Here is a 25,260-nt window from a genome sequence, read left to right as displayed (position 1 = left end):
CAGAGGTTAACTGTTAACGTGAATAGTTTTTTTTTCCTTTTTTCAGGTTTTTAACTCTGTTGAGTGAGTTCTGGCTTAATATAACTTAATAGAACCATAAAAAACAGTATTCCTGAGACCCCAGGGAATGATCGGATAAGCCAGTGTCTTGGGATTCACACTAGTGAGCCTGCAATGCCACCATGGCTTGATTTCTAAATAAAACTGGTGGTGAGTAGCCAGGATGTGGGCTGCAATGGAGTGTGAGTTTGTACAAGAGTGGAGACATCTTTGGCATTCTAACAACACGCTGACTCCACATCCTGGCAGGCAGGCTGAGAAGCCCCCGGTGAGCATGTCCCTGTTTTGACTGTCTTTCTGAAAGGCCGCCTCAGGCACTCACCCTCCTGAGGAATGATGCGAAGGGTGACACTAAGGCCTGCGTCCTTGATGAGCTTCACGATGTCAGCGTGAGGCATGTTGATGATGGACTGGCCGTTCACTGCTAAGATCCGGTCTCCCACTTTTAGTTTTGCACAGCGATCTGCAGGACTTCCATCAATGATGCGTCCGATTTTATGGGGCACAGCTAAAAAAACCCCAACAGAAATAGGTATCAGGGACATCACCAATGCAAGTTCTATCCTTTAGTCCCAGTCCCAAAGAGAACAATGCAATGTCAGAATTTCTTCTTGACTCAGTGCATTTGCCTTTTGAAATTGCAATCATTTCTATCAAATATGGTCTTGTGCATATCACTGAGACCAGAGTTACTAAATTCAAGCCCTTTGCAGTGATAGGCCAAGTCCAAACAAATATACTAGAGGTTCTCAAACTTTGGATGCATCATAATGACCCTGGGATTAAATGTACAGCTATCTGGGCCTCATCCCAGACCAGCTGAATCTGAATGTCCAGATGAGGGATGAGGACCATGGTTTTCCAAGAAACTCCTTGAGAGAGTCCAGTACCTATGAGCATTTGAGAATCATAGATGGAGAACATTGTGCACTAAGAGTTCGTATTCTAGAAACAATAATAGTTTTAGAAAGGCATAGGAATTAATTTCTTTCCCTTTCTATTTTACTGAAAGGAGGAAAAAGAAAGAAATATGTACAAATTCAGGTGGTAGCCACCTGGTGAAGAAGTTCTGGCCAACTTCCCTTTAATCTAGTTAACTTTAGTTTAAAAGGCAACATGTTGCAATCTTCTCTTCATCTGATTTGCTTTATTATATGGCCCTGGGAACTTGCTAATGTCTGATACATGATGAAGCACATCAAATTTAAGATGCCATTGACGGTAAGACAAATCTTTGTCATGCAAAGGGAAAATGAAAGGAATGTTGCCAATTAAATTATGACACTCCATTCACTCCAAGATGCTCTCTAATTGCTGAGATATTAAAACACAGAAATATTTTTGAACTGATGTAATATATTACCTGACTCTCTAGAACAAAAACATTGACTTAATTTTTATTACTTATTTATGAGTGGAAAGAGCAAGAGACATGGGAGTATAGATTTTCCTAGCTTCCATTCTATGTAAATGGTTGAGTACCTATCAAGGTAACTATTTCTGGGATTAGATATTAATAGCATATGGTGCCCCTGTTAATCCCCTCAAGGAGTTTATAATCTAGAAACCTGTTCCCTTTCCTTTCTCCTTTCAAGACAACCAGCCCCTATCTTTTTGCTCACTCTTTGAAATCAGGTATTGATTTAAACTGCACAAACAGGGAAAGAAAAAATTCATCATCCATATGCTCTAAGGATGTCTATGCCCTGAACTATCAATTTTGTGCATGTGTTGCACAAAAAGGCAGAACATCAGCTAACAACCATGATAAGGAAGGACAATTAGTGAGTTAATGAACCTGCACCTTGTTCACTCTTCCACTCTGAAAGGTTATAGATAGCATATGAAAATATTGGCTGAGCCTGTGTCCCTGAAGTAGAACTCATCATGTTGGAAACACAAACACATTTTTATTTACCATAAGCACTAATGGCTTTAATTAAGAATACCTTCCTTAGAGCATACTAATGATCATCTTCGAATTTTAGAATAATATATTTCTCAGTTAAAAATGCTATAAGAACAATTAGTGATTTACAAATCGATGTAGGCATTGCAAGGTGTTTGTTCTTCAACCATAATTAGGGTGAACTTTTTTCCTGTTTTTGTTCCTTTTCATGTTCAACAGTGTCTTTAAAATGGTCTACAAATGATTTGGTCTCTCTGACTGTAATGTGTATGACTTTACGAACCGTGTAACTTTTGGAAAGTTACTTAAACTCTTAAGAGTTTGTTTTTCTTTCTTCTTCTTCTTCTACTTTTTTTTTGGTGGTGGAACTGGGTATTGAACCCAGATATGTTCTGACAATGAGTTCTATCCCCAGTTCTTTTTATTTTCATTTTCAGACAAGTGCTTGATAAGTTGTCCAGACTGGCCTGAACTCGTGAACCTCCTACCTCAGCCTCCTGAGTGGCTGGGATTATAAGGGTGTGCCATGGCACTTGGCTTCTGAGTTTGTTTTTCAATTGCAAAATTGGAATAATAATATTACTGCCCTCACAGGATGGTTCTGAGGATTAAATGAGTTACCACATGTAGAAAGCTTGATACATAAGAATCGATCTATAAATATCAAGTGATATTCTTTTTGTTGTTAACTTTTAAATAGTTTTGATCTCACTATTTTTTTTGTGTGTGTGTGTGTAGGTTTCAACTTTCTTTTCTTTCCATGTGAGATAAACCTGGAACACTACCAAAACTTAAAGAACACTGCTTACTATAGGATCATACGGGGCACTAATCCCTAAAAATTACACATGAAAACAGTTTCATTTATAAAAGAGATGTGTTTGGGAATTAAAAAGACACTGGATGAGGTCAAGAGTCTCTCTGATTTTACACAAAAAAATGTTGCAGATCTTTGTAGGAAAGTATCAACTTGTAAGTAAGAATTTATTATTCGCAGGGAAATCAACACAGTATAGATCTAATATCTACTTTCATAATTATTGACTTATTAACAACTTCTTTTCTTCCTGCCTCTTATGATTTATGAGTACTTACATGAGCCAATCATTGTGCTGCGACACAGCCCCATTGTTTCCACATGAACATGTGTATAATATAATCCTTAACAAAGCATACAAGGCACAGGGTATCACTACATTCACAGTAGAGAAAGCAGGCTACAGCGGTTAGTAATCTTCCTGAGGTCACATAGGGATCAGAACCGTGGTTCTCCCAGCAGCAGAGCCTTTGCTCCTCCTATGAGCTGCTCCGCCTCTCTTGACTTTGTTGTCTCTGATCTCTAACCTGTTAGCTGTCTGTGAGCACCTGGTGCTTTTACTTGGACTGCAGCCTGCCTCTAAGCCAGCAATCCCAAACACTTCATGAGTGGCCCTGACCCAGGGGAGGGTGGCAGCCAGGAACTCGGCTTGAAGTTGTCTTCTGACAGGTGAGGTGTGAGGAGAGGAGAGGAAGTTGGAGAGTCTTCAGACCCTGTTTAGTTAGGACTTCCTGGCATGGCAACATTTCTTTGGGCATTAGAAATACTGACATTTGAGGGGCTGGGGTTGTGACTCAGAGGTAGAGCACTCACCTAGCATGCATGAGGCACTGGGTCTGATACTCAGAACCACATAAAAATAAATAAAGATATGTGTCCACCTATAACTAAAAAATAGATTTTTTTTAAAGAAACACTGACATTTGAAAGGAAATTTAAAAATATCATTCAAAACACAGCAAATGGTATTTGAGTCATGTGCTGTTTTTGACTTGTTCATGGCTCTGGGCATAACCTTCCAACCCCCTGGAAGTTTCAAAATATAGTCTACACACACACACACACACACACACACACACACACACACACACACATATGTTGTGAGCTCAACAGCAATAAAACAACATTACACTATAATTTGTTAATTTCTAGGCATTGTACTAAGTACCTATTTAATTTATTAATTTTTGGTACTGGGGATTGAACCCAGTGGCACTTAACCACTGAGCCACATCCCCAGCCCCCTGCTCTTTATTTTGAAACAGGGTCTTACTAAGTTGCTTAGGGACTCACTAAGTTGTTGAAGCTGACCTTGAACTTTTGATCCTCCTGCCTCAGCCTCTCAAGCTGTTGGGATTACAGCTGTGTGCCACACAATGGTACTTATTTTAAACCCTTACAACAACATTGTGAAGTAAATGGAAAAAAGTAATAGTCACACTTGTTTTACAGTTAAGAAAACAAGTAAGTGCCAAAGCCTATATTCAAACCTTTGCCTGTGGCTTTAAACCTTGGAGTTTCTTCCCTCTTGTTCTAGTATGTGGGTGAGTGAAAGCAAGGTGAACTTTGAGGAGCAGGGCTGACTGAGACAGTCTTAAAAAACATGTTGCTGGGCTTTAGGAGGAGAGATTTGCTGTAAACAGAATTATCTGTGTAGGTGATAACACTTAGTTCCAGGGCCATTTTAACTTTCTTAGAGTAGTTAGAATAAAAACTAAAATAAAAGAATAAAAAACATAATAAGAGAATGAAAACAAAAATAAGTTCTATGGTAGCCACGCAGGATGGCTGAGGGAACTGACATAAAATATGACTGAGTGCACAATTTAAAACTGCCTGCTCAGTAATTGCAAGTACCTGACATGGTTTTATGACAAATGTTTTCCATTGGCATTTACTTGAATTAAAGTAGTACTTGAAGTTCCTGGCAGCAGAAGGCGAGTCCCCCTTTTTCTTTACCATCACTTCCCCTACACGTGTAAGTACATTCGATGTCGATGTACAACAGATCTCTGACAAGCGGTGTGCTCAGCGAGGATTCTCCCTGGGAACAAGATGCAGCTCCTTTTGCTCAGTGATAAGGTCCACAGAGCTTATGACCCGACTGCTTTTTGTGCAATGCTAATGGAATTACAGAGCAAGGAAGAGGCCCTGACCTTGGTTTCTATTATTGGGATGAATGGTGCTCATTAATTCTCTGAGAATTGATGACTAAGGTAACTGCCGGAGTGCAGTCCATTTAGACAGCATGCCTCATGGACATCATCTGTCAGGCGGCAACATAAATCAAGTCTTTGGATCTGTCTTCTTGACACAGTGTGCTTAGGATACACAGATATTTGGGGGAAAGTCATAATATGTCATTTGGCTTTGGGCGTAATGACATTTGGGCAAGAGACAGTATGTCACTAGTTAGAAATTTTAATTGACAATCACAAATTATGGAAAAGAAACCCCATTTTTTTCTATTACATGATTAATTTCTAGGTAAAGCAGTACATTTACATTGCAGCATGTTTTCTGTTTTCCTATAGATGAATTGAGTTGGCATTGCCCAACATACCATGCTGGTTTTAGTGGGAATATTCTGTCAGTTGACTAGATATTCTCTAAAGTAAGTTCTAACGTGAGTTCATTTTTGCCATTGGATTCTTTTCCAGGACCCGTGTGTGGTCTACCTGAGGTCCCTCAGCCCTTTGTCAAAGTGGACTGATTCAGTCATTGGACTCTTCTTGAGCTGTGCCCTAGGTCAGTCCCCACAGGGAAGACAGGATGATTACCTGGCGGACTTTTCTCGCTTTAATGATAGATTCTTCCAGAAATCCTGAGGGAAGAGATTATTAGATCCCTCTCCTGTTCTCTTTTGTCCTTACTTCCTGGCTGCTTATGTGTTTTTCCTTTCAGAGAAAAAAAAAAAGCCTGTGATTCATGTTTACATTTAATTATCTCCTTGTTAACAGATCCCACAAAGTAGCCTTATATATGGAGGAAGGCATTCAACAGGGAAAGTGGATTTTGCATCAATCATGTCACACGTACAAGAGAGAAGTTTCTGAAATGAGCGTGACAAAAATAAATACTTCAAAGGCAATCAATAGCATAAACTCTCATTAGCTCACAATTCCATTAATTTGTGAAGGTTAAACAACATGTCATTAGCTTAAAGAGGCAAGGGAAGTTTGTTTGGATTAAGAATCTGTGACCTGATGGAAGATAAATTTTTATTAAGTTGGATGATTCCAGTTGTTTTTCTTTCAATAATCTGTGAGAATTATTTACTGTCCAGTTTTACAATTGTGGGATGGGGCAGGAGGAAAAGTCAATCAATATGTCTATCAACACATATCTGTACAGAATCTTCTTAGTAACAGCTACCATGCTAGGCCTAGTGGGGAAAGGCCATAACAAAACAACACATGATGCTTGCCCTCAAGAAATTCACAGTCTGGTTGGGGAGACCAGGGATAAACATATAGAATATTTAAGACAAGACACAAATGGCAACTCCATGTAATGGTAACATGCAAGGGTTATTTATTACTGGGCCCAAGGGTGACTCAGAGTGGTGAGAAAAATGAAGGTCATTTTGGGGTCCTTCCTACTTCTCTGTCTGAAATCCCTGATAAGATGCCTTTAGCCCAGCTGCCATTGAGAAGAACATATGGGAACAGAGGAAGATCAATTGTCACAAAGCGTTCCCATCTCTTTAATAATATGGTGAAGACTCCTGATCTGTTTTTCTGCTTTCAGATACCTGAGCCTAGTAATAATCTTACTCCTTTTCTGTCTCCTTCCTAGAAGTCCTGACTTAATATGTTCTGTTGTGACAAACCCTTTCAACTGGATGTTTTCCCTTGTAGGAGTATGAATAGGTGCTCTTTGAAAGAGTTAGTTTCTTAGTCGTCGGAAGGTAAAGATGTGGAAAAAAAAACATGTGTTTTGTATTTAAAATTTTTGTATGGTAAAATTAAGAAAAAGTAGGCCGCATGACTTGTTTTCTTCTGGAAGTCTGTGAAATTTAGCTTTCCAAAAATGAAAACGTCTTCCCTGAAATTCATAGCCAACTGATTTGCAAGATCCCAAACCGAACAGCTGGTGTTTTAAGGACTGCATATTCAAAAAGTGCACTTTTTTTCCCCCAGCACCCATGAGTCATTCTCTTGTGGTTGAACAGTGTAGTTAGTTACCCTGCAGTTGGTAATAAGCAGATGGTCAGGCGGGAGAATGGGAAGAGGGCCCATCACCAGCAACTTGGGAACCCAACTGAACTCATGTTTCCAAGGGTGAAAAGGATCATATAGAAAATATTAGCTATCTAGCTAGAGATGAAGAAACACACCTCAGTCATATATATTATCATTTATACCTTTAGTTTGCACCGATTAAAACAATTACAGTTAATGTTGAGAATGAATTGGTAATTGAGATACATCTCATTGCTTTAGGAATTATAATTAGCTGAAACTTGACTGTTCTGTTCTGAAACATAAGGCTGGGTTAAAATAGTGTTGCTCTTTGAAATATTTGGTGGGCCTGTGGACACACAGTTGACTTTTTGAATGGGTGAACTGTGTAGTCACATAGACCCCCACACTCACAGAAAGAAGCTAATGTTTCTGCTGTCACTTTTTGGACATCCTTAATAAATTTGGAACAAGGAAAAGACTCCACATTTTCATTTTACAGTGGGCCTTGCAAATTATGTAATCCATCCTCTGTAGAATCCTCATAGTGTATTTTTTTTTTTTGTATCACTCCAATGTTTTTAGTGTCTGCAGTAGAATATATGTAAATGAGAATATGGCACAAAATCACCAGAATTGTGGGAGGTAGGAAAGAAGCAAAACCAGTCCTTTATTCTTACGGCTGCATTTTTCACTCCCATGTGTACCACCAGAAAATGTAGTAGAAATAGTTTCTGATAAGCATCTTTTTAAATACCATCGATCCTAGGGGTATAGCTCAGTGGTAGAGCATGTGTACTGTATGTACAAGGTCCTGAGTTTAATTTCCAGCACCCCCCACCCCAAAAAATAAAGAAAAAAAAGAAAAAGAAAAAGAAAACACTTAATTCTTAAACTACTGATTTAAGAGGACTAAAAGTTACCTTGTTTTTCTTATTAAACTGTGAAAATTATTCTTGTGTAATAAGTCACCCATTATCGGGTCATCCACAAAGCAATATTCTTTGGTAACTCTCTTAATTAAGTAGACATTAATATATATCATATACAAATGATATGTATTTCAAGAAGCTCATATATTCTACTGATATGATTCCTTCCCTCATAATCTGACAAGCTGTCTAGACTTTAGTGTTTCAGGAACCTAATGCAACTTCAACATAGCCATTATCCTCAAATCCATAGGTGCTTGAGGTATAGATAACCAAACAGACAAGATGATGGAAAACTGCTCCTTTTACACTGTTAGGACTTTTCCTTCTATCAAGGTACTTCTCATTTCTTCACCTATTACTAGAAGTTACCTTGCCACGTAACTAGAAAGCTAGGACAATCTTGTAGACCTGTTTTGGTCTGAAAGTGAAAATATTTTACCACTCAATAAAACCAGCAATCCATGACTTTCCAGTCAAGAGAATGAATTGGTAATTGAGATAAATCTCATTGCTTTAGGAATTATAATTAGCTACGACTTGACTGTTCTCTTCTGAAACATAAGGCTGGGTTAAAATAATTTTTGTTCTTTGAAACGTTTGGTGGGTCTTTGGACACACAGTTGGCTTTTTGAGTGGGTCAAAATTTTGTGTTGTTTAACTTGAGTACTTTTAGTGAGTAAAGCTTTTAGTAACTTTGCTAGCAGAACAGCATGCTAATTCAGTAATAGTGGAAAAAATTACAGAAATTTTGCTATTAAAATATAAGAGTTTCTTCTCTGCAAAGCAGAAAAATAAGTTGTTTTTATCCTTTAAAAAAAACAAACAAACCCAAAACCCAAAAACACCAGTTGTATATTTGAGGTGTAGATTGTTATGGTTTGAATGTGTCTCCCACTTAATCCCCAAATTTACATGCTAACAGATTTGGAGGCAGAGCTCTTGGGAGGTAATTAGGACTAGATGAGGTCAGGAGGGTGAGGCCCACAGGATGGTATCAGCATTTTTATAAGAAGAGAAAGAGATACCTGAGCTGGCATGCACGCTCTGTCTCCTAATATTATGTCCTCTGCCACATCAGGTGTGACAAGAAGACTCTCACCACATGCCAGCACCACACTTTTTAGGCTTTCCAGCCTCCAGAACCATGAGCTAAATAAACCTCTGTTCCTAATAAATCACTTGGTTTCAGATAATTTGTAAAGGAACAGAAAACAATCTAAAATAGGTATCCTACTCCCATCCCACATATTCACATCTAACTCCTTTCAAAGGGTTAGTGTCTAACTTTTGATGATAAACTTACTTTCTGAATAAGGAGTTCCTCTTATTTAAAATTTATTACAGAGGACTTATCAAATTATTAGAAAATACTGAATTATTCTATAGAATGAGAAAATTGTATAAAAATTCAAAATTCATGTCAAGTGAAAGGGCAAACAATAATAGCACTATTATCTAGTAGTTAGAAATCTCTTGTAATGAAAGTGATTTAGTTGAAGTAATACATATATAATTTAAAACAATTAAACACAACCAAAATGCTTATGATAAAAAAACCCTAGTCTCCTGCTATAGTCACCTCCCCATCCTCTCCATTTCTGTGACCCAAAGGCAAACATTTTAAATCTTTCAGTTGTTTCTTGCCCACTTTTCTAAATAATATTTTTATAGAGAATTAATAAATTGGCTATTTCTCGATTTGTTAACTCTAATCAGTTTCTATTTATTTCCCACTATTATAGGGGATTTAGCAGTCTTATCTTTGCATTCCACTTATCCTTATTCCAGAATAGTTCTATCACTATTTTTGGTTAAATCATTGTTGTTTATGATTTTTACCCTGATTTCATTTCTTTTCCTAAATAATTTCCTCCCCTTCTCACTCACTGAATCAGGGTCATATCCTTAGTTATTTCTGCAAAGCTACTCTAGCCATCTCTTCAAAGTATTCTTCTGGAAAGTTCCCTCCTAGGTAGACAGGCTTCTCGCAAGTCAGCTGCACAGTGTCATCCTAGGGAAATCGGTTGGACTCTCTGGTGAACTGCACATTTCCCTAAACCTTGTGTCATCTTTTTTGATTTATTCTTCAATTTCTCTGGTGCATGTTCTATAGTAGATTCCACCATGCATGAGATGAAATTATCTTCAATTATTCTAGTTTCCTTTTTCTTTTTATAAATTTATATGTGACAGCGAAATGTGTTACAATTCTTCTTTCATCATTACTTATTTATGTGTTGGTTTTTCTACTTTAAAAACAAAATGTTCACAAAATAAATAAATAAAATAACATGTTCACATCTGGTGGTCATGGTTTTTGTGTTCCACTCTGTCTTTTAAGTTCTTTTAAGTGTTTTATGTTCTGGCCTTCCTTTCTTATAACAAAAAGAGTGGTAAAATATTTTCACTTTCAGACCAAAACAGGTACAAGATTGTCCTAGCTTTCTAGTTACATGGCAAGGTAACTTCTCTTTCTGGTTTCCTCTGCCTTGCTAGGCAAGTTGCTAGTTTTTCTTTAAAACTTTGTTCCCACCTGCCCACTTGTCTTCTCATTCATTTACTATCAGTATATGAGAGTCTAAGAAATGTGAGGAGATAAACATGTTATCATTTTACCACCATCAATAAAAATTGGGAAATAATTTTTTGTAAATTTAAGTCAGTTGTTGCAATCAATGGTTTATTGTCCCAGTTAGAGATCTGGAATCTATTTTTTTAAGTCAAATAATTTATGTGCCCAAACTTAAAAATATACTTCTCTCCTGGAGCCTTGACAGATTAAAAACATGAAGGACAACTAGTCGCTTTTCAAGTGTTCAAAAAATGCCATAAAATTACACTTTGTCAATCCTCTGTTTGGGGTTACAAATGTTCAACGAAACTACACTTTCTATCCTCTGTATCTCTCACTTGCCTTTGGAAGCACATGAGACTTCACACCCGTCCCTGTACCTGGCTCTGAGTAATCTCTTAGTCAGCCCAGTAGAAATGGTTGATGGTTACAAGCAGGTGTGGCTGACAAGTCATGTTTCTCATTTTTACAGATGCAGGGTATTCTATCTCTGCCATCTACTTTTTCCTTTTATAGCCTCTGAAATTGTGTTTTGTAAAAAGTCACTTGGCTATCTTCACACAGTTTTCCTGTTACAATAGGTAAATGTCAAAAGCAATCAGGTGCAATATCAGCTTTCCATTGTATTCCCCTAAGCCCTGCCGGCAGATAATAACTTCTTGCAATATTTTCTTAATGTAAATGGAAACAGATACTAACCCAGGCAAATGATTCCTCCTGAGCCAGCTGTCTTTTTCAATATGTTATCTCGAAGATTACATGAATATTTATTGGGTCTTCGGTTTCTCACAGAAGCCAAAGTTCCACTAACCGGGTATAGCAATGCTTTAATTTGAAATAATGCAATTTTGCATGAATGGATAAAACCAAATATGAAAAGGCCCCCAAGCAAAGTGTCAGGAGCTAGAAGATCTTGATCATATATTAACTTTGAAAACAAATTGTAGTGTGACCTCTGAATGGTCCAATAAATTATGTGAGTTTCCTGGCTTCAAAAGTGAGACCATCACCACATATGGTCTTTTTCATTCTTATTTTTTAAAGTATTGCACATTTTAACTTCATTTCCATTTCTGCTCATATGCATTTTCCTTCATCACTTACATTTTCAAGCATTATAACTATATGTGTTTTCATTTTTACTAAGCAAAACATTATATACTAGTATAGGCTTTCATGATAATTTTACCTGAGACTATCATCACAAAGTGACTTTTATTATTCTAATAATGAGAAGTGAATGAGAAATGAAAAGAGAAGGACTGAAGAGCTTCAAAATGTGCACAGTGAAATGGCAATTGTACTCTAGAGGGACGAGACCAAAAGTGAAATAACACCTCACCAAAGAAGATATATGGATAGTAAAAGGCGCACAGAAAGATCTTCAATATTATGAGTCTTCAGGGGGAAAAATGCAAATTAAAACCTAAATGAGATATCATTTTGCACCTCTTGGAATGGGTAAAATGAAAAACAACAGAAAACCCTGAAAATACACTATTCGTAAGGATGAAGAGCATCTAGAGCCCTTATATATGGAACTATAAAATGGTACAGTCACTTTGGAAAATGGCACCACAGGAACCAGCAGAGCCGCTTCTAGGCATTTATCAAATGAAATATTTTCACATAAAAGCTATTTTCACACAAAGACATATATGAAAAGGTTCCTAGCAGCTTTATTTATAATCACCCCAAACAGAAAACAATCCAGAGGCCCTCAACTAGGGAATAGATAAACAAACTCTTATGCATCCACACAATGGGATACTCTTGAGCAACTCAAAAGGATCCAAATGCTGACACATGAAAGGACATGGATGAATCTAAAATGCATTCTGTGAAGCGGAAGAAGGCAGAAGCAAAAGGCTGCATGCATACAAATAGGAAAAGGTGAAACTACAGGAGAGAAAGGGAATCAGTGATTGCCAGGGCTCAGGGTGTGTGGAGGGGTTGATGTTGTGGCAGTTGTTATCCAACTAAACATGTTTGTCAAAACTCTGACTAAAGATGAAGGGGCAAACTTCTGGAAGGGGCAAACTTCACTATATGGAATTCAAACCTTAAATATGTAGAAAAGGGATTTAAAAAAAAAGCAGGGAGAGATAAAGAGATCTTATTTGGATTATAAATTGGGATAAGTGAAAAAAGAACTTATAGAATATGGAGGAGAAAGGAGGTGGGCTGGAGAGTGTGGAAGGGGTTGGGGAAGTCTCCAGAAAGGAAATGCTATCTGGTGACATGAATGGGGGAGGGGAGGCGTCATAATCACAGTACATGACCTGCAAAGGCAGACCTGTGGTTGAGAGAAGCCGGTATCATGGGGCAGGAGAGAGCAGTGGGCACAGACAGCAGAGGGCTCTAGAATAAGAAGGACGGATCCTGAAAGGCCTTGAGGACCTGGGAATTTGTCTTCTTATTTAACAACTAAATGAGAAGCCACTGATGGATTATGAGGGATAAGTGAGATCACAAACTTAAGGGGTTCAATGGTGGTGGTGTGAAGTGGGGCCTGGAGCGTAGCAGAGTCAGAGTCAGGTGGAGGCAGGGAGGTAAAGGCCACCACAATGCTCCAGAACTGTACAGTCCAATGTAGAAAAAAGCTGTACATGTTGACTGAAATTAAAGACGATTAGACATCAGTCTGTCAGTCACCCTAGCCTCATTCCAAATGCTCCATGGCCATATGGGGCAAGTGGCTGTGGTGTTGTATAGTACAGAGTAGAACATTTCCATCACTTCAGAAGTGCTAACCTAGAACCTCAGGGAAGACATTAGCAGGGAGCAGGGAGAGCCTAATATAATCATTTTATGTCTGGTAACACCTTGTTTTAGTCTCTGAAGAGTGACAGGTACAGCTCTGTATAAATTCAGTCAAGATGAGAATATAGTTACCTGAAGGTCTATAAAGCTAATGATCATGAGCACTGATTGGAACTGAGAGCAACTTAGCACCAGGGATCATCAAAATCTATAACTAATTATACAACGAGGTTTCACTGTATTTCAATTTTGTCAATTGCTTACAGGAATGTAGCCATTTTTTATCTTGCTGTTTATCTAGAAAGTCTACTAAATATTGTAATGATGCAAGGCACAATGGTGCATGCCTGTAATCCCAGTGGCTGGGGAGGTTGATGCAGGAGGATCATGAGTTCAAGCCATCCTCAGCAACTTATGGGGCCCTCAGCAACTCAGCAAGACACCATCTTTAAATAAAATATAAGAAGGGCTGGGGATGTGGCTCAGTGGGTAAGCACCCCTGGGTTCAATCGCCGATACCAAAAAAAAAAAAGGAAGGATAATTTGTAAATTGTAATATCTTCTAGCTCACATTATCTCAACTGCTCAGTGCCAGAAAACTGTAAGTATAAAACCTTTCAAAATCTGTTATTTTCTTGCTTTCTGGAAGACCCTCCTCTCAAGATGAATCCAGAAATACATATCTTTGCAATGAATCACCTTAGAACAGGAGGTTTTGGGGATTTCACTCTTGAAAGCAGATGGGTTCATCAGGTACCCAACATCTGGGCATCTTTGCAGAGCAAACCTTGCCTGGTGTAGAGAAATAAGATCTGCAAGAGGTCAGATTAAAAGATGAAAATGGTATACTCTGGGCTGTTCAGTTAATTTTCCGTGGCATTGTGATCTGACTCATCACCTGGAGGAGTCTGGCTGATTAATCCCCAGAAATGATTCTACCCACACACTGAAAATAGTTTGAGTGGGATCAAATCCAGCTTAACTTGCAAAATCATTAGTGGTCAAATGCGCCAGTAAAAAGAGCTTCACCAGGATTTGGTGTGGTAGGATTTCCAATAGAGGCACTCCCTGAATTCTCGGCTTCAGCAAGAAATGGTATTTATCTCAATCAGATGGGAAAAAAACATCCCCCAAGCACTCTTCTGACATAGCTGATCAGTAGTAATAAATGACAGGATGGCCTTCACTTAACAACGTGCTTTGAAAATAGTTCCACATGTGGAATCAGCTTTATTAAGATACTTCTCTGATATATTTTATGTGGATAATTACTGGGAAAAATAAAATTAAGGAGAATATAATACAGCATGAGTCCATAAATAGGATATAAAGAAATAGCATCTTCTGCAAAGGTGACCTGCAGGCTCTGAATTGGATTGAACGCCATGGGAGAGCGATGGGCATTTTTCCCTGGTGGAGGGAGATCCTCTAGCACCAGGTCTCTTCTCAGCTGAAACCTCCCTGAACCATCAAGCAAATAACAAGGACTATGAGGCTTAAGCCCATAGGAAACAGCCATGGATCACCTATTTATGAGCTTTCAAGACAACCAAATAGCTGAAGGTAAGAAGACATCTTCCTTCTGTTACTGCCTGGAGAGTCTTTGAACACAATAATAATAATCCTCCTGAAAACGATTCCCTAGTGGGGGAAACTTAATGATTTATGAGCTCCATTCAAACAATAAGAAAAACTAGTCCAGAATTTTAAATAGTACACTGTGGGCACTTGCAGATTTTTTTGATAGGTTGCACTCTCCTCTTCTTGAGGATAAGAATGACGATGCTCTGGTGCAGACCTATCCATTAAGTGCTCTTTAAATTCACTCGTGCTCAGAAAGTGAAATGTTAACATTTGTGTTTCCAGTTTAGTTAATAAATGCTTCAACGTTCAGATATCAGAGTACTCAGAGTTTGATGCAAAATCTTCCTGTTTGCCTTTCTGCTTACTGGCAGGACCCAGTCATCCAAGATTTAATTTAGGAACAAAACTAGTCATGTTCAGGATTGAAAAGATGGCATGGAATCAATAGGCCCCATTCATCCTGGTGTTAGCTGTACGATCCTATAAACTAGTAATGCGATTCAGAAGTTGTTCGTTCGGAACTGAAATGGTTTGCTTTGTTAATGAGGACTGTGAAATGAATAAATAATTTGGAGTAATACTTTTCTAAGGAGCTTGGGATGCCATCCAAGCTCTCCTGCTCAGGACTATGTAATTATCACTGAGGTGGTGCTCACACAGATGAATGATAACCGGGAGCAGGCACTGCCAGAATGAGGTGAGTCACAAAGGCCAGGAGACCTCTCCTGGCCCTTCAGAGGACCAGATGCTTATAATAGAGAGGATGCCCAGAGGCCCAAGATGGCTCCCCTGCCACTGATATCTTATGGTGTTCTCACCTGAGACTTCACCAGGCCTCAAGCTGCTGATGGAATCATTTACCCAGCCTAAGAACAACTGGTGAGAAATCCGTATCCTGGAACAAGGCTACTGTGTACTTAATCATAGTGCCATTTCTCATGCTGGACAAGGACTGGCTTGTACACAATTCCTCTGGAGTGATCCTCGGCTGCTTTGCCCATTTTCAAAATTATGCCTTGCTGCCTTAGCTAGGTTTAGGCACAGGGCAAGTTCGAGCAGAGCACATTCGCAGTTTTACTTTTGATGAGGTCAGGGCTTGATCGCTATAGGAGAATCTAAACCCATCCCATCAACAGAAATTGTAAGAAAATCCTTTAAATGTGTTCTACCAGAAACTGGGAAAGATTCAGAGAAATGCCTTGTTTCTTGCCTTTAAGGAACTGACAATTTTTGCAGGGAGAGGCCAAAACATAAGCACACGAAAAGTAAAATGACAGTAATAGTCATGAAAGAATGTCTACACGGTTAAGAATTCATACGTGGGAGAGATGGGTGAAGGGTCAGGCAAAGCTTTATTAAGAACTTAGATTTTTGAATTGATTTATGAGACATGTGTACTGTTTGAGCAGTGGTCTCTACCCGATGGGATTGCTGTGAAGATTCAAAACAATGTAAGATTCTTGGCACAATGGCTGGGAGAAACTTTGATAAAAATTATTATTTGATAAGAGGAGGCATTCCAAATGGTATCTGGCAAAACTTGGCTGCTAGGACAGGGGAAGAAACTAAATCAGCTTCGTGAGAAAGGAACCAGTGAGGAATTGTTGGTGACAGTGGTTATGTCTGGATTGCCCAGGATCCTGTCTCCAAGAGGCAGGTTTGAACTTTATCCTGTGGATATTTTTATCAGAAGTGTTATGATCAAGGACTTGTCCTAGGAGGACTGGATTATGTATCGAAAGTGCCAATTAGCACAATCAACACAACTTTCTTTTTTTTTTTTTGTATGTGTAGGTTTTCCCAAATATGATGTTATCTGCTAATCCTATGGTTTCATTGGGTTATATTTAGAAACCAGATATATGGACGAAAACTGGTATTTTAGATAGAATCTTTGTTCACCTTATTTCTTCTGTTATAAAAGTAGTCTACTAACAGTGTGGGTGATACCATCCTGCCTCCTGCATGAGCTGCTCTCAGCATAATCAGAGCACAGAGCAAAAGTACTGTGTTGATGAAGGAATCTAAAGTAGAGATTCACTTAAGGAATAAAGAGATAATACATGTTACAAAGCTGGTGAAGAATACTCAGAGGAAACTTGCTGTTACAAACCAATGAAGTACAGAGAAAAGAAAGAGACTCTCTAATTCCCATGCTCAGCCTTGTGGATGTGATGTATTTATCTTTACATGAATGACTTCTGGAGAAGGAATACAAAGAGGTAAAGTTGACAATGACTTGGAGAAGGTCAAGGTGCCAGTTGTACCTATTACCTTTGCTTTTTTTAAAAAAATATTTATTTATTTATGTTTTTTTTTTTTGGTAGATGGACACAATAACTTTATTTTATTTATTTATTTTTATGTGGTGCTGAGGATGGAACCCAGGGCCTCGCACGGGCTAGGTGAGCGCTCTACTGCTAAGCCACAACCCCAGCCCTTTATCTTTGTTTTTAAGGTGATCAACAAACAAGCCTCAATATGGGGTTTTGAAGCCACAGCCCACACCAATAAAGCATAAAATGAGGTGCTTATTGGTTTCGGTCTAGAAGCTTTACTTTAGGACAGAGCTTTATGGCCATGGTGCCATTGAAATGAGTGTGACAGTGAAGGTGACAGGTGTGCTGAGGATGGCTGGGCGGTTCCGAGAGCCTCCTGGGGAGCAGCCTCTTGCCTCCAGCAGTCTTATTTGTTTTATCTGAGCATTGTAAACACGCCTCATTTCATAAATGTGCATGAAGCAAAACCAGGAGAGAAACACTGCCTTAAACTGCCTTGAAAGGGGAGCTGGTTTAGGGCATATAAGTGCTTGCTCCTAATCTTTTCTTGAAAGAGGCGGAGATGAACTAAAGTGTTAGGAGCCACTTTTAACACATAAAATGACAAAAGTAAAAATGACAGCTAAGCCAGAGAAAAATATGGTCCAGGCCTCAAACTTTCTACACACAGGGACAAAACTAACCAAGTACCTTATTTTCCATACTGACTCATGCATAATGTAATTTAGAATTGGCCATCTTCCCTTACATTTTAAATGAGAACGGGGAGCAGGAAGAATAAGGAATAACAAGGAATGCAGTAGTTTGTGGATAGCTGGACTTCCATCTGATGCTGTTTTCATTAAGTTAAATGTTCTTTATGGTGATGATGGTGGTGGGGTGGTAAGACTACAGAGACTTTGACTTTTTACTTTACTGTGTTCCTCTCCTAAGTTAAATTAAGACTTTTCAGTGGCCATGTGGTTGGTGGGGAAAAAGTCTACCCCACTTCACTACTAGCTCAGTTTTATTTCATTATTTTCAGGGACCATGGCTAAAAAATATCACAAAACACCAGCTAGTTAACTTTTTGAATTTCTAGAAAAACTTTAAAACTCCACAGCCTATGGACATCATCAAGGATCCTTTGAGAAGGTCATCAGGGCATTTTGCCAAGGAAAAGTTACTCCTTCCCTGAATACCAGATGGCACTGGGCCTCAGGGAACATTAGCAAAGACCAAGTCCAAATTCCCACCTGTACCAGAGAAAGTACACATGTGGAAACAAAGGGTTTTCGCACTAGTACAGAGCTTAAAGATTGCTGAGAAGTCAAGCGTGTGCTGGGCAGCGATGCACTTGTGGATAAAGGAAGAAACCAAGTCAATACCAGTAGGAAGACAAGAACAAAGGAAAAAGAATCAAGATGATTGTTCCCTACTGATGAATGTGTAGATTGATGCTTTGGTGCTGTCCTGAATCTGCTGTACATCAGAGCTAGTTTATAAATTCCCTGACAGTGTCCAATATTAATGCCCAATCTGCTCATGTATGTCTACCCCAGAAATTCCAGCACAGCCTTCCTGACCAAGCATAAGACGGTGATCAAGGGTTACTTTTTTTCCCCATCATTTGTAGCAAAGCCCTTCTTGGAAACCTCTGGTGGGAGAGCAGGTTTGGTGGGGGAGTTGGAAGCACCTCTAAGAACAGGTTACAGTTTTGCAATAAACCTGGATGTCAGGACTCAGACCTTGAGCTGGGGACACCCAAGGACCAGTCTATCAGTGACACTCCTGCACACAGCCACTAGGACATTTTTATAGAGCAAGCATCTGATGGGCTCAGAGATAGAAAGCTCCCTGGAGATAGACCTCAGTGAGAGTGACAACAGGAAATCAATGGGAGAAAATGATTCAACTTCACAAAAATATCAAAGTTACCAGTTTAAAAAGCAACCATCATTATTTCCAGTTCTCTATGTTTATCAATAATAAGACAATGAACATCTTTTTTGTTGTTTGGATTTTGGAGGTTTCCTAAAGACCCACATAGTAGAGGCTTGGTTGTTAGTCTTTGGCACGGGAAGTGGTGGTGCCTTTAAGAGTGGGGCTCCATAGAAGGGAGGTAGGTCAGCGAAGGCATGCCCTTGAAGGAGATATTGGGATCCTGGTCCCTTCCTCTTTTGGTCTTTTGCTTTCTCACCTCCAGGAGGTGAACAGGTTTCCTTTGCCATGTGCTTCAGCCATGATGTTCTGCCTCATCACAGGCCCCCAAACAACAGAGCCAACTAACTGTGAGCCAAAATACACCTTTCCTTCTTTTAAGTTGATTTTCTCAGTTATTTTGTCATAGCGACAAGAAGCTAACACATGTGTAGCAAAACATTTGTTCAAAACATTTAGGAATTTGAGATGTAATTGTCTGTTACAGTCCATTATTACCCTTGGCTCTGGTTTGGAAGCCACTTTATTTTTCCTTGGGTTCAATTTTAAGGCCTGAAAAAATACTAAATACTGAGAATAATGGGGCATAAATGCTCAGGAAGCGGATGTACTCTCACTTTAAGTCAGGAAGGATATCTCTGTACTACTGGTAGGTGGCTTCTAAGATTTGTCCACCTTCAAGTGATAGTTGGCCTCTGGAATCACAACCTAGGGAAGGAAGCAAGCAGGTTGCTCCTTCATGACGTTAACCAATACAAAGAAAATGCCTTCTTTAATTTTTGAGGAAATAATATTGTAAAAAAGAATATGTGGGTCTTTTGTAAAGAGCCCTATCAAATGCCAGGCAATGAACAAACCAGGAACTTTGCTCCAAAATTCCCTAATTAGTTGCACAGCCCATATCCCTGGCAAAGTTGTTGTCTTGGCTGAAGAAGCTATGGAAGGGTCTCTATCCAGAGGGGACATTAATATTTAGGTTCTTCATCTTTTCTCTCTGCTCTGATGATATTCAATAGTGACATAATGTTTGCAGTAATAAAAGGCATAGCTTTGAGTCTAAATTTAAATGTTTCTCATGACTTTTCTAGTTTATGAACTTATGGATTCTGGGGAGACAAACCTGCAATTTCAGCCTGAAGTGTTAGCAAAGGGTTTATGCAGCTGGACTGGCTTGCTGCATTGCTCCAGCTACCACCACAGCTAACCTGGGCTGTAGGTAGGTGGTAGCCCTGGTAGGTAAAGACCATGCTCCTAGGAGGTCGGCCTAAGGGGAGGAGGCACTGGGCCTCCAAGATATGCCCATCTCCTGCCCAGATCTGGCTGCCCTAGGAGAGTGGGAAACTAATGGCTAAGAGTCTGTGAGAACTTTGTGCTGCCAAGGAAAAGTGAGCTGGTGGAATGGGAGCAGAATCCTAGCAGGGATGGTGGTCTAGACAGGAGCATTGACATAGTGAGGGCTTATTCAAAGCCAGTGTCATTCTAAGAATTTCTACATGTGAATTCCTTTAACCTTCATCACAACCCCATGATATGGGGATTAAAATCATCTTTTCTTTACAAGCAAGGAAACTGAGGCCCAAAGAGGTCAGGTAACTTCCTCTAGGTCACCTGGTTAGTAAATGATGGATCCAGGTTTCAGATCCAGGCAGTATAATTGTAGCATCTGAGCTGTTAACTATGCTACTGTCTTGCCTAAATGTAACGGAGCACCAACCCAAGGCATCAGAGACCTTGTCGATCAGTGCTGCGAAGGCTTCAGTAGCTACAGTAAACAAATAAAAAACAATGAACTGTTAGTGATCCATGGGCTAGGTTAAGACATCAAAAGAAAAATGCCAAGCCCTGGGAACAATCATGATTCCCAAGCACTTGTGGGCGTCACCCTGTGTCAGTCTCTAGAACCTAAGCACCCTTGGTATTTTGACAGGGAATATGAGGCCCAAGGATGGCTCTCAGCATTTCTCTTCAAAATTAGAGATCAAAATCATTACAGAAGTTAAGTAGGAAAGAGCAGCAGCTCCAGCAATCTTTTAGGGGCTTGCTGCAAATTATGTGTTGTAAAACCAACAGGCCATCAGCATAATAGCTGCTTCTGCCACAGAGTACGGGGCAACTTGCACTCCGAACTCCTTAAATTGAAAAGAAATAAATATGTGATAAAAGAAGCCATGAGATATCATGAACTAATAGAATATATTTCACTCTCCAGGGTGAGGTAAAATAGCGTCATTTGAAAGTGGTTTGAGTTTTTTTTTTTTTTTTTTAAGGTCAATGTGTTGTCACTTGGTAGGCAGAAAAATTCACACATTAATTGTAAGCATTAGACCTGCTGTTTTTTTTTTCAAATGTACTTATGCAACACACACACACACACACACACACACACACACACACACACTCCCTTATACATTTAGAAAGAAAGCAATCACGTTTTAAATAAAGCTGAGACCTTAAATACATGCTTAACATTTTCACTGTGGTCGTATACTTTTTATTTTTATTCCAGTCCTCTAGGTATTCTGCCCCAATAAACAATTTGAATGACTGGAATAGCTACAAAAGCTCTCTGTGAATATTTTCCCCAAGTGTAAATTATTGGAAGGCTGTTTATATAATTCATGAAAATCTTTAGTCTCGTGTCCTTTTAATCTTGGTGAATCCATCGTGCTGACAGAATACTGCTTTTAGTCTATGCTTAAAGATTGAATTTATTTCTTCAGCTTATCATGAAGAAAAACAGAAATGAAATTGTACTTTCAGATGTATGTAATTTGGCTTCTGCACATATTTGCTGAGGTATAACGCTTCTGTAGTTTTCTCTCTTGAATTTGTCAAGGCTCAAGCTAAATGGGGGCAGTTCTCTCCATGTAGTTCTGGTGGGTTTTTGACAACACTAACTTTATCATATCAAGTTCTTACTCATTCACAATAATTTCTTGAGTGTTGCTTAACACTCACACCTAACCCACATGTTCTGGAAACTACCACAATTAATAAGAATTTTAGGACAACAACATGGTGCAACTATTCTTACTTCTTCTTTTAATGCTCCTCTGTTCTGGTGTTTCTAACCACAACATTTTGGGCTAAGTCCCTTCAGCATAAAAAATGAGAAGCTGTTCTATCCCCTTTCTGTCCTGCTGCTTGCTGGCTGCTGAGAGGGTTCTGGAATGTTGATGCCACAAGGAAAGCCATCAAGGAAGCTGGAGAGTGCACAGGGATGGGTGATTGGGAGAGGAATGAGGTCTGTGTTACGTGTTGTACAGACTCACAGAACCTTGGAGTTGGAGGAAGCTCCAATGTCAAACCCATCTATTTCTCCTCTTGTCCAATGCTATTACTTGAGGAGAGGGCTCCAGTACCTCTGGCCCCACAGGGCTGTTTTCACAGCCTCCTGACTGTGTCCTGCGCTTCTACTCCTGCTCCCACTCCACCCCATTCCACCCTGATTTCATTTTCCAAGAGCAGCTGAACTCATCTTTCAAACACAATTCAGATTTCAGTCTACTGCTTAAAACCTTCTCGCCTACTCAGACTACCACATAGACTTCGGACCGACAGTGTATGGAGTCTGCACTGCCTGAATTCTGCTTAATTCCATGTCTTGATCTCACACGGCTCTCTTTTGCTCATGACACACAGTCACACGGGGCTCATGTATATTTCTTGAATACCAGGCTCCTTCCCACCTGAAGGCCTGGATTGCCCTCCCCCTCCATCTTCTGCATGTCTGCTCTCATTCTATGGAACAGCTTTCAATCAATAAAGAAGCCCAGGAAAAGGAGCACCCCCACCTTTCACAGCAACATGGCCACATCCCTCTGTTTCATTTTCTTCCAAACTGACAAATGAATGAAGTGCCTTTATTGGAGTCGAGGAGTTGGGGGGTGCAGGGGTGAGGGGATTGGTTGTAGTGTTGCATGGTTTTTGAGGCAAAGTTCTGCAACATTGGGCTCATCAGTGATAAGGATGGTTTATCTGCCCAGAGCCTGTGACTTTCAGACTCTTCAGTGTGTCTACAACCATCTTTTGATCTATTTGTCCATTATCTGTACTATTAGAACCAATAATAACAAGACCCCTTTTTAAAATGCAGGCAAATCAGTCACTTACTTATAGTGGCTCCAGACTCAGGCCTGTTCAGGGAGCTGATGATGACAAAGCCGAAACCCTCGTTCTCTTTGCGGTGAATGACCACGTCACTGGTCTGCAGGCTGTGGGAGGCAAAGCCTTCAGGGGGAGAGGCATTGCTGCTGGGGGCCGCGTGGTTGCTGTTGGTGTAAGTTGCGTAGTCACTGCGTGGAGAGCTGTGGTGGGTTGACACAGAGCCTGGACTCCTCCCGTTCTCAGGGCAGGGCTCCCCTGGAACATATATGCGACACAGGAACTCAATTATTTAATAAAGGTCTTAAAGAATTCTTTCTATGTACTAGGCAGTGTCCTGGGCAGTGGCATAGTTACAAGACTGATTGACTGGTCCTTGTTCCCCCAGATATGTGAGCATTTGGAAGACTACAAAACTAGCTATGGAGCCTGCCAGGTCTTGGCCCAGTTCTGGCCTTCATAGAACACCACAGGGAAAACCCACCAACAGCCCTCTTGTTGTGGTTGCTTTGTGTCTTCTTCTTGCTATGAATGCAGACCCTTGCAATAATGTTTATTTTTAGACATTGAGTTTCTTAGATGCATAATAATTGACCAAAGATGACCCAAAACCAAATAGAATCCTCAACTTTACTGCGTATATGAACCACTTATAAGTATACCTTTAGGGCCCATGATGGAACATTTTTTAAATAGGTCTAAGGAAAATTAGGCACAGGGATCTGGGTCAAGTTTCAAGGCTTTTGAGTAATGGGGCTGTAGATGTTAAGTGGGGCTAACAACTCAGGAGATATCCACATAAAGTTCACTACCATTACTTTTTGAAGAGCCATAGTTCTATTTTATGGTATTCTGCTAGCTTAGAAGTGTTAATTCTCTTCATGTGTCTGGAAAATATACTGCTTAAAGGCAGTCTGCATGTTTTTTTTTTTTTTTGTATGCCCACCATACCTCAATAAAAATAGTTTAAAACAATTTAAAAAATAGAGATTTTCATTTTGTAATAAAAGTAGTTTGTTCACTCTAGGATCAAATCGAATAATAATATCAGGCTAAGGTATTAGAAATTGTGAATCGCTATGGAGGTGTTGGAGATCTTGCTCATTTACACTCCATATTACAAAATATATCCTATTCCCACCAGATAAAACAAGCCAATACTTCCCCAAGAAAGCAAGCACATTTATGTGGCAGAGTGATAGAAAGTTGGCAGCCAAGAGAGGCTAGTTTTTGAAATGGAAGTTGATCTGCCATCCAGAAAGAATTTTGTCATTTTAATTTAATACTTAGGTATTGGCACTCTGATTAAAATAACTGAAGCAGGCACCTAGAATACTGTAATTAGAAATAGAACCGTTTCATTTCCTTCTTAAAATTTGATTAGTGTACTAAAAGATGTTTTTAAAACAGAGGAACAATAAGATGGAAATGATGACAATCAGTGATTCCTTTTTGGGTCTTTGGATTGTCTCTAATTTAGAACACTGGAAGGTGTTTCATATGGCAAGTCAAAAATAATGAGCAAAATTTCCACTGAAGACTCTTCACTTTATAAGCTCCAATTCCATTCGTGCTCTTGTTTGGATCTGGGATGTCCTCCCAGAACCCATGTGTTAAAGTTAGTTAGTCCTTGTGCTATTTTGAAGTGATGAACATTTTAAGAGGTAGGGCCTAGTAGAAGGTCTAGCCATTGGTGATGTTCCCTTGAAATATAGTGGGATGCCAATCCCTCCACTCCCTTCTTTTTTACTCACTAGCCATCAGATAAATGGTATTGATCTTCTATACACTCCTACCATGATGCGTTGCCGCAAGTCCAAAGCAATAGAGTCAATGAGTTTGACTGAAACCCACAAAACTATGAACCAAAATAAACCTTTTCTCTTCATAAACTGATTTAACTCAGGTATTTGTTACAGTAATGTGAAGCTGACTAACACAATTCTGAAATGAAAAAGAGAAAAAGAACAGAGACTGACAGCATATTTATACTGATAACTAATAAAGGAGCTGCCTTTATTCTTATGTCTAGATTTTAAAAACTGTGTGACATCAATTTAAAATTCAAATAAATGAGCAACAATGCAAAATGTATTACTAAGTAACTAAAAAAAATTAAAATGTCATTAAAAA

At 39.3% G+C, this 25,260-nt stretch overlaps 1 protein-coding gene across 3 annotated transcripts in view; it reads right to left on the bottom strand.

Annotated features, from left to right (window-relative positions):
* Positions 1–25,260, bottom strand: part of MAGI2 (membrane associated guanylate kinase, WW and PDZ domain containing 2) — a 1,381,189-nt gene that overhangs the window by 116,857 nt on the left and 1,239,072 nt on the right. For all 3 annotated transcript variants that reach the window (XM_081288532.1, XM_081288533.1, XM_081288534.1), the window contains 2 exons: positions 23,137–23,385; positions 383–568 (listed from right to left, as the gene is read on the bottom strand). In XM_081288532.1, the coding sequence (XP_081144658.1) occupies positions 383–568; positions 23,137–23,385 (435 nt within the window). The remainder of the gene's footprint in view (positions 1–382; positions 569–23,136; positions 23,386–25,260) is intronic.

The sequence above is a fragment of the Spermophilus citellus genome (genome assembly GCF_964194105.1).
Source record: "Spermophilus citellus genome assembly, chromosome: 3".
In the NCBI taxonomy this organism is placed as follows: domain Eukaryota; kingdom Metazoa; phylum Chordata; class Mammalia; order Rodentia; family Sciuridae; genus Spermophilus; species Spermophilus citellus.
This window is presented reverse-complemented; position numbering and strand designations above follow the sequence as displayed.